The sequence below is a fragment of the Lathyrus oleraceus genome, chromosome 6 (assembly GCF_024323335.1).
Source record: "Lathyrus oleraceus cultivar Zhongwan6 chromosome 6, CAAS_Psat_ZW6_1.0, whole genome shotgun sequence".
NCBI lineage: Eukaryota > Viridiplantae > Streptophyta > Magnoliopsida > Fabales > Fabaceae > Lathyrus > Lathyrus oleraceus.
In genome coordinates this window covers 94044512-94055282 of record NC_066584.1, presented here as the reverse complement: position 1 = coordinate 94055282, position 10771 = coordinate 94044512, and the positions used below count along the sequence as shown (strand labels likewise).

The following is a 10771-nucleotide window of genomic DNA, read 5'->3' as shown; positions in this document are numbered from 1 at the left end:
TTGTTGTTGAATGAATATCATTGTGACCAAGAATCTCAATATCATGTTTTTCACAAAAACGATTTTATAGAAAAAAAATTATCTCAATTATTTTCTCTTAATTTCTTGAATAAGAGTTTTTGTTATACAAACCAAATACATAACATTAACTACATCCTAGGATTGTTGTTGTAAGGCTTGAAAAAAAAGGATATATGTGATTTCCCATAATTTCTTTCACTAGATGCAATATCAATATAAAATCAAATGCCTAAACCAAATGCCTCCACGTAAAACATAACTTAAAATTTCCTTTGCAGTTTTCTTAAAATAGTAGAAGTTTTTTCATACATATTTATCAAGCTACAAATATAAGAGAGGTATGATCCCACGAGTATCCATAACTCGTCTCAAAGTACCAATTTAATTTCCACATTTATCAATTACAATCTCATCATTCTCTACCATGTATTCAATTTCATCTAATTGGGAAACTTGTAACTTATCATGACGCTTTGTAAAAAAATAAACAACATTAACAATAAAAGTTAGCTTCTAAAAGAATCTATGAATCAATTTAACCTCTTTTGATACAGTAACCAAGGCAAGTTGCAATCAATGAACAAAACAATGCAGATAATATGCATAAGAATAATCCTTCATAAATAATGCTTATAAAATGTTTCATTCTTCTTTCATATTACTAGCACTATCATACCATTGATCACAAATTTTAAAGACATCAAGTTATGCAGAGAAAGTATTTCACAAACTTTTTGCTTAAGAGTTAAAGATGTAGTGTCATTAACAGGAGCAAGACCAAACAATCTCTCTTCTATAAAATCATCTTTATCAACAAATATCAAAACCATGTACATTTGCTTTTTTTTATTCATCACGAGATTCATCTATAATTATACAAATTTAGAATCACCAATTTCTTTGCGGATATACTTCTTCACCTTACTTGAAAGAATGTTCAAGATCTCTTTGAATTTGATGTGAAGTATACTTGCTATTAGATGGAGCATTTTCCAACACAATTTTTTCAATTTCATCATTGTAACACGCTAAGAGTTTTATCAATTGAAGAAAACAACTTTGGTTTAATGATTCTTTACTTTCATCGTGACCTCTAAAAACATAAGCTTGAAAAGTTAACCAACGAACAATGTCAATTGAAGTATTGAGACTTGGTCAATTCTTCATAATTTCAATTGAACTTTGAACTTGAATAATATTCCTAATGTGTCCATCTTGATTTAACAAGTCTAAGCTTCATAACATTGTTGCATGGTGAACAAAGATTTTTCCCTATGTGTTAAGAAATGCACAATGCTTTTCATTTTTAACTTTCTTCCAACCTCTAAAATTTGTAGAAATAAAGACATATGAACCGGGACGTCCACTTTGTCTTTTGCTAAAAAGATAACATGGTAAGCAATAATCAACATGTTCTGAAGGTGGTTATTCTAACCATGAAGGAAAAAGGATAAATCAAATGTGTTAAAATTGTCTACGAGAGGTCCTATTGGTGGTCGATGCTGCTGAATTGCAGGTAGACGATTAGGTTAATTGTGTGTTATGGCTGGTGGAAGCGCATTGCTCTTTGACTAATGGAGAGTATGTACGATTTAGAGTATTCTCTTTCCTTTGAGGGATAATGTATATATATGAGTCTCCAACACCTAGAGTTACTCTGAGAAAAGTCACCGCCGACCTAGTTAAATGGTGCACAGTTGAATCCCTATTCCTAAGGAAGACGTGCATCAGTAATGACTATGACTTTCTCTTCATTCAAAACATATCTTATCTCACATCTTTTCCTCTATAGGCAATGAAGACTTAAGGGCAAGGCGACATATCCCTTCGAGCGACCTGATATCGTCGTCCTCTCCTAAAACGGTCTCAAGACATCGTCCTAGACAATGCTCTTTGCAAATATAACACTATCACTTTAAAAATATTTAATATTGTTAGTTGATCATAAAATATAACTAAGAATATTATAATAAAATTTAATTATATTTAACTAATTTTCTTAATTAACGTAAAAATAATTACTTTTATTTATAATTTTGATTAATAACTACTCGGACAACCTTACACATGGAAGAACAAGAACCAATACTTCTATAATCAATCTTTGTCTTTTACTAGTGGATTACGTGGCAGCACGAAGGTTATGATAACCTCAGCTATTATCCATAAAACAAAATTGAGAAACCGGTGTCGGCGAATATCCGTTTTGCTATTTGGCACAAAATGAACAGTATGATCAATGAATCCATCCGATACAAGTAGCACTACACACACCGTTGGTTGGGGGTTCATATTGCACCTCACGATCATTGGGATTTAGGAATGCCGTCTCCGTCAACTCTAAGTGGGTCCACCCACATTACCGGAATATGCGGATAAGATATGCTGATTCATGCTGAGTACCCAGTGTTTTCTCTTTCTTTGTGCTAATTACTCATAATCCCTTCCGGTAATAGTACTGCATTCATTTTTAGAATATAATCTATGACACGTATAAGCATCAATTTATCCAGGTTAGGCAATAAAGTTCCCTATAAAAATTAGGTACTAAAGTTTTGATCTCTATCTTCACACTCACTGCTTAGTAGATGCTCTTACATTCCACATATGTTATCATATTAAATAGATTAGAGAGAAATGTTTAATTGTTATATAATGTGAAAAAAAAATTATATATAAGTATTTATAGATGTTATTCAAAAAATAATAAAAATGAAAGTTAAATATTTATAAAAATTTAATAATTATAATTAATTGAAAGTATAAACTATTTTTACATACATTTAAATTAAATCCATAAAATGAATTATACATAAATAAAAATATTTTTAATATAAAATTCTTTGATTTTTTGTATCATTTACTTTTTATAAGGTTATTTTTAATTTTTTTTTTTAACTTTATTAGTTATTTTTTACTACTAGTCCGTTAAATATGGGCGTGTGTTAGAACTGTCTCTTACATGTTCTCAATTAATGGAAATCCGTCTCAACTATTAATTGCTAGAAGGGGCTTAAAGCAGAGGGACAATCTCCCCGTTATTATTTGTGCTTGTTATGTAATATTTACATAGAATCTTACAAGGTTTAAAGGATGGACCGAATTTCAATTTTCACCTTAAGTGTAAAAGATTGAATATAACCAGTATTTGCTTTGTTGATGATCTCTTATTGTTCACTATGGATGACATCGTTTCTATGCAGATGATGATGAATAAATTCAAAATATTTTCAGAAAACACGGGATTGAAGACCAGTCCTACAAAATATATGTATTTTTTTGAGTTGATACTATAACACATGAGCTGATTATGAATGAGATTGGTTTTGGAAGTGACACCATACTGTTCTGATACCTAGGGTGCCGTTGATTAATAAGAAGTTGATCGTGGCCATGTGTTCCCTGTTAATTGATAAAGTGTTGCAAATGATTCATCATTGGAATACCATATTATTGTCTTTTGTGGATAAATGTCAATTGATAAAAAATATTCTTTTCTCATTGACAAATTATTGGATGCAAGTTTTTCCGCGGTCAAAAAAGGTGATTCTTCATATTGAGATTCTATGTAGAACTTTTCTTTGGACGAGAAGTGAGGTAATTAGTAGAAAGATACTTATAACTTGGAGTCATATTTGTGATCCCGTGTTTGGTTGGCGGTTTAAATTTTACATCTCTTCTAGATTGAAATAGAGCTATCATATGGAAGCTTTTGTGGAATCTTAGTGGTAAAACATATAAGTCTTGGGTTAAGTGGATACACGCATACTATTTAAAGCAACACGAGGTAGTGAACTTTCAACTGATCACACCCTATTCGTGGATCGTAAAGATTTTGTTTAAACTTCTTATTACTTGGAACAACAAATTGAGAGGTCTTACATTAAAGGTAAATATATGTGTCGCGAAAAATATATCAATCTTTTAGAGGAGTGAAACCAAAAGTGAATTAGAGAAAAATATTTTTTTGGGAATAATGCAAGACCCGTGCATTATTTACTCTTAGGTTGGGATGCCAAAACCGTCTAGCAACCAAATATCGTTTATTGAAGTTTGGTATCTAAACTGATGGAATGTGTCAGCTCTATGGCGTTTAAACTGCAACTGTTGAGCATCTCTTTTTTGAATGTATTGAAACTCGTAATATTTGGCAAACTATTTTGAATTGGATGACGATTAGGTATAAATCGGTTGGTTGGAGTAGCGAAATGTCGTGGTAAATTTGCATACAAACGGGAAGAACTATCGTAGTAAATTGTTCCACGTTGCTATTGTTGAAATTGTATATATTATTTGGTAGAACTGTAACAAATGTACTTTTCAGAACCATCGGCTCGGGTCCACGGTTAGTGAAGATGTTTTTCGTATCATTTTATGTATGGCTGACAATATTAAAATGACACACAATATTAAAGGTTTATCGATTTACTGTAATCGTATGATAAGTAGTCAGTTTAGATGTGTTTTGGTTCTTTTTGGTGATTAATCTCCGTATTTGCTTGGATTCGTTGCGATCAGATTGTACTTTATTTATTTTTTTGAAAAAATATTTTTTTTAATTAATTTTTTTTTATATATGAGTTTATTTTATTACATATTAATTTTATTATTTATTAATTTATTGAAAAAAATGTGAAACTACTCCCTCCGTTTCTTTATAAGTGTCACTTTCTTATAAAAAATTTGTTTCTTTTTAATTGTCACTCGCAAAATTCAAGGTAGTATTAATTGCAATTTTGTCAAAATTATCCCTAAAAAATAATTGTAGAGAGAGAAAAAGTAAAGTGAATTTAATAAATAATTAAGGTTATTATAGGTAAAAGAAGAATTATTATTTGAAAAATAATAATAATGATTAGCTTCCTTAGTATGTGTAAAAAGTCAAAAAAAAATGACATTTAAAAAGGAACGGAGGGAGTATTAATTTAAAGTACTCATTGAATATTGACTTTTTTTTTTTCTTAAACTATATTTTTCTCACATACTACTCTCACTGAATATTAACCTTTTTTTTTATAAAAAAAAATGAATTCTAAATTTGAGTTATAGAAATATTTATTTTTGAAAATAATAAAAATTGTGATCCGAAATGGGAAGGTAAGAAAATTCGTTGATTCCCTGGATATATGCTTTTTCTATTTAATTAGTTTCTCTGTACATTTTCCTTAAACAGCAAACAGAGCGGGAAGAGGACGCGTCGCGTACACCTCACATCTTCCCATTTCCTTTCTCTACTTAACCATCCTCTTTCCTTCTTCCATTCCATTGCATACTCAACAAGCAACCATTTCATTCTCCTCGAGATCTGTGCTTCCTCTTCTTCCTTCTCTCCCTTCTTCCTTAACTGTCGGTGCGTTCCCCCGTTTTCCCTTTTACGTCACCGTTTTACTAGGGTTTTCATTTCTTCAATACTCCAAAACCACACGCTACATGTTCTTCTACTTTATTTTTTTTATATATAATACTTGCGTATTTGATCGTTTTGTTGAAGCACCGTTTTTCAAAGGTCAAGTCGCGTTACTGAATAGTACTTGTTTTTTCTGTGAACGTTACGATTTTTTTTATGCATTGCAATCGTTCAGATCTATGAGTTTTTGAGGTTATATATTTTCTTAATGGTAGCTGTTTATGTTCAGGCGTTTTGTTTACCAAATGGATTCTGAATCGGAAACTTTCGAACTGGTTGGTTTTTTAGAATTACTTCATTCAACTCGTTCGTGTATTTTTTTTTTGTTAAAAATGTTAAACTTTGCTTTCTGAAGACTATTCTTCAGCTACAAACTCGGTGATTGAAATCGTGATGGATGTTAGTTTTGTAAGTCGTAATTGCAATGGTGTTTTTGTGATATTTGGGCGAAACGACACAGTTTTGTTTGATATGTTAGATTATTTGAATTTTTTTAGTCAAAAATGGTGTGAATGCGATTGACTTGGTTAGATTTTTTTGACACCCTAGAAAGTTTATGGTCTAATTCAATTATGCTTTTTTTTTTCCTACCCAAATATTTGTGAAATTGTGTTGAGAGTAAATGTAGTGATGGATCTGATTATGATTATAATTGTTGTTTAGTTTTTTCAGGCTGAAGATATGGCTCCACCAATTGAGACCCCAAACAAGGTTCAATCCTCGAATTATACCTCACCTCCACCTCTTAATGAGAGGATCCTTTCATCCTTGACAAGGAGATCTGTTGCTGCACACCCTTGGCATGATCTTGAAATAGGTAAACAATTTGATTTGAAACAATGGTGACATCTTGGTGGTTTGATCACAATGTGTTGCTACCTTTTTTCTTTACTTATTTTGTAATGCTTTATTTTCTTAATCTAATGATAAGTGTTTTTTCAACAATGTAGGCCCTGAAGCTCCCAAGATCTTCAACTGTGTAAGCATGCTGGACACCGACATACAATTCCTTGTTTTATTTCTTTTAAATAATAGTGACTGTTTTATGTTCCTAAAAATAATATAATTACTTAGCTGTCAACTACACTTTTCCATGCTTCCTGATCAACATCCAACACATTAGATTGTTCCGACTCTGTTTTTTTACATTGCTGACCCATTTATGGTCTGCATGTTGATGACTAACACGAATATATAACCAGATTTGTAGTTTGTGCTTAAGGGTTCAGCCTCTCTGCATCATGTTTGGCTATTATTTATTTGTTTCCAAACATTTTCTCCAAGCTTTATCAAAATTACAATGTAATTGTTTCCAATCACAACTTGATCGTTGCCCTTTTTTAAGTTGTACATTCTTAGATCGGTTATGTTATGAGCTTTAATTGTTATTTTTCTTTGGGACATCATATACGACCCCACTTAGTGGAATAATGCATTGTTGTTGTTGTTGTTGTTGTAAGATATCAAATAAGATCTTCGTTGTGAAATCTGATTTTAATACTTCATTTTTGAAATGTTGATGAATTTATAGGTGGTTGAAATTGGGAAAGGAAACAAGGTGAAATATGAACTTGACAAAAAAACCGGACTTATTAAGGTGATTATGGTTACTTAGCTCTTTGTTCCCTTTGTTGTAATTCTTCCAACTTATTATCGCTGAGCATGCTTCTCTGTACAGGTTGACCGTGTGCTTTACTCATCAGTTGTGTATCCTCACAACTATGGGTTTGTCCCCCGCACTATTTGTGAGGATGGTGATCCCATCGATGTCTTGGTCATTATGCAGGTAATTGCATCGGGCTGCTATTGCCCACCATCCTTAAACTAAATTTCCTTGTGTGATGGTTTCATTTGAAGAAAATGTGCACTGCATATTTTTTGCAATCCTGTTCTCAATTTGGATTTGGTTCCTAGTTACTCAATGAATCCCAAAAGGAAACCAGCATGTATTGTAATTTTGTCCGAAGTTAGACAGAACTCTATTATCTAGCCTCCTCAGTATAGAACTTTATCTATATTTTGCTTTACTGCATTTTCAAAATATGGGTTCTATAATAATAGTCAACTTCTGGCCAGCTATGATTTCATATGCAAGAAGTTGGTGGGGATTCACATTTTGAAAGATTCTAGTATCTTATAAAGTAATCTTAATGAATTTAATAATCCTTAACATAATGAGCCTTATGTTTTTACTATTGAGTTATGCTTTTGAGTAAATTTCCAAATTTTTAGCTGGATCAAGGTGATCAAAGTTTGCTAATGCGAGTAAATTTCAAAATATGACTACTCTAACACAATTTCTCAATAATGCACGGTATTGATTTGAGAAGAGGATCAAGCCTAGTATTAGTATATTAGACCTGTCTTTACTGCTCTTATATGCTAATTCTTCTTACTTGTGCTACAACAGGAGCCAGTTCTTCCAGGATGCTTTCTTCGGGCCAAAGCTATTGGACTCATGCCTATGATTGATCAGGTATCTGAGACATTCCCTTTCGGAGACTGAAATAACTTCTCTTATTATTATTATTATTATTAATATTGTTATTATTATCAATCAACTACTAATTCTCATGTAATTCAGGGTGAGAAAGATGACAAGATAATTGCTGTCTGTGCTGATGATCCCGAGTATAGGCATTTCAATGATATCAAGGAGCTCCCTCCACATCGTTTAGCTGAAATTCGTCGTTTTTTTGAAGATTGTATCCTTTGCAAATTTTCAAATTATGTTGTATGGTTAATATACATATTTATGTCCTAATGTGTAGCACATATATGAAACAATTTTTTACATTTTTCCTTAATGAAAGAAATTAGACAAGAAGAACGAGAACAAGGAAGTTGCAGTAAATGACTTTCTCCCTGCCTCATCTGCCTATGAAGCGATCGAGCATTCCATGTAAGTTACCTTGACCTTACTCGGGCATAATAAACCATTTGGTTTCTGTTTTTTGGATTGATAATCTGGAAATTGTTTGGTTACAAAGTTATGATTGATTTTCTCAAATCTCCAAATTTTGACACCATCTCCTACATCATCTTAGCAGCATCCTCATTTTCAACATCATCATTCTCTAGGATTTTCAGTTTACATGTTTCCTTTTGATGAATGCTTGAGGATAATGCAGAGTTTATAATCTTTTTTGTTTTGGTTGCGTAGGACCTTGTATGCGGACTATGTGGTGGAGAGCTTGAGGCGGTAGCTTTGATGCATATGGGATTTTGTTTGGTCGTGAAGATATATTTTGAAGGCTGCCATGCCATGCCATTTTATAACTAAGATTACGACTGAAAAAGATATTTTGTATCGTATTACTGTCATATTCCTATAGCATGTACATTTGTCTCACAAAGGACAAGTAACTACACATGCATATCCTACACACATATATTTTGCTTGACTTTTATTTTTAAATGATATATTCGTTTATTAATATTCAAATCTGTTTTAATATCATTCTTGCCTCATTTTATCTTCTAAGACGTGTGTTCTTCTGGACAAACATTACTGCCACTATTTAGTGGGGTTCACATCTAAACCAATTTTTAAAATTTATTTATTCTATAATTAATATAAGATGTTTTGTTAGTAGGTGGTGTATCACCTTAAGCTATCCAAACTTTTGTACATAAATGTGAAACTCACTCTAAATGGACTAAAAGAAAGAGCTGTAATATATCTCAACCCCAGGCTATTTATGTAATAATAACAATCTTATAGGAGCTAAAGGATCACAAACTGCTATATATTACTTAAAAGACCTAATATTCGATTAGATTGGTCCATATTGAAGAAAAATTGAGTTAGGACCCTAGGCATCTTCTGTCTACTTACTCCATACGATCCCCAGATAAAAAGCATGATACAAGACAAATGTTCGAAGTTGATACAAAATACAAGACAAATGTTCGAAGCTCCAAAACGTAGTTTTGAAAGAGGAATAAAATGCTTTTATAAAAATTATGTTTAGAAATGAATGAAATACCTAACTTCTTAGCGATAAGCTTTCCCCCTATATTTCCCAACACAACCCAAACTCATTATTTTGTTGTTGGTGGGGCTAAAACCAAGATTTTTGGTTTCACCTTAAAAAGAATTAATTTGTTTTTGTATTTTAAAAAATATTTTTTATAAAAATGTTTTTAAAATATTAGGTTTTTTAATTCATTTTTTATAAATTAAAAAACAAATATCGACACCATCTAATATAAATATACATTATAAAATATTATATAAAATAGTAAAATATAGTCGAAATCATAAATTTTTCTAAAAAATTTATATTAAAAATAATTTTTATGAAAATCTATTTGAAATAATATTTATGAAAAACTATTTATAAAACTATCAAAATCAGTTTTAAAAAGAATTAAAATAAACATGTCCTTATTCCATTCCTAAACATCAGGGATTTATCAAAAGAACAATTTCAATAGTGTATTTTATGTTAAAATATATTTTTAAAAAGGTGTTATTGCTAGTATATTTTTGTATAATTCAACAAAGAGAAAAATGAATATGTACTGACAGTGTAAAATATTTTTACACTATCAATCAATGAGACCCGTGTATCCCGCCACATCACACTTTTATTTTTAAAATACTATTATGATTTGACAATATAAAATATTTTGATTGGATGTCAGTGTAATATTTTTTTACACTGACAGTGCACACTACCTTTAACCTCTTCAACAAATTCAAAGATAAAATGAAAAACTCCCTTAAGAATCTTACCCTTTAGCCGACGGATGGGTTCTATTAGAAAAGAGTACTGTGCTATGGTGACATTAAAGTTTGGAAAATTGGTCATTACAAAGTCTCCAATCCACACTTTTGAAAATTCAAAAATGTTCTTCATGTATCTGGAGATACATATCCGTACGCATTCAAAATCATACCAGACTTCGTTTTTCTGAAATGAACCTCATATTGAACAAAATATGGTTCAGAGATGCATCTGAGTATATTATCTGAGTGTATCTGAAGATGCATCTCCGTATATTATCTGAATGTATTCGAAGATGCATCTCTATGTATTATCTGGGTATATTTGGAGATGCATCTCTGAAATATTCTCTGAAGTCCTATAAAAGATATTGGAAGCGTGTTAATTGAAGGGGAATGCATCTTCGGAGATGCATCTCCGTAAACCACCATGAATCATTTCAAAGCAGCACCATTGTCCCAACATTGTGATTTTTTTTTGCCAAGTTATATTAAAGTAAACACAAGTTATAATAAAGTGAAATGAAAGTAAAAAGTCATACATTAACATTTGCCCGAAAAAAAACAATACATCTAAACATAAATTATTGGTTATATATTCTCCCCCGCAT

General features: G+C 31.3%; 1 protein-coding gene across 6 annotated transcripts; it reads left to right on the top strand.

Moving 5' to 3' along the window:
* Nucleotides 1-5158: 5158 nt before the first annotated feature.
* On the top strand, nucleotides 5159-8888 carry LOC127098298 (soluble inorganic pyrophosphatase 4). Of its 6 annotated transcripts, XM_051036851.1 has the most exons (10): nucleotides 5511-5527; nucleotides 5658-5703; nucleotides 6092-6245; nucleotides 6379-6407; nucleotides 6960-7025; nucleotides 7107-7214; nucleotides 7839-7904; nucleotides 8013-8133; nucleotides 8249-8330; nucleotides 8592-8888. In XM_051036851.1, exons 2-10 carry the CDS (start codon nucleotides 5674-5676, stop codon nucleotides 8632-8634), a joined length of 699 nt encoding a protein of 232 aa, XP_050892808.1. In that variant the 5' UTR covers nucleotides 5511-5527; nucleotides 5658-5673; the 3' UTR covers nucleotides 8635-8888. The 6 variants fall into 6 exon arrangements, with proteins under 6 accessions (XP_050892811.1, XP_050892810.1, XP_050892809.1 ...); XM_051036854.1 differs by lacking the exons at nucleotides 5511-5527; nucleotides 5658-5703 and adding an exon at nucleotides 5159-5371 and having other exon boundaries at nucleotides 6101-6245; XM_051036853.1 differs by lacking the exons at nucleotides 5511-5527; nucleotides 5658-5703 and adding an exon at nucleotides 5161-5371.
* Nucleotides 8889-10771: the final 1883 nt, after the last annotated feature.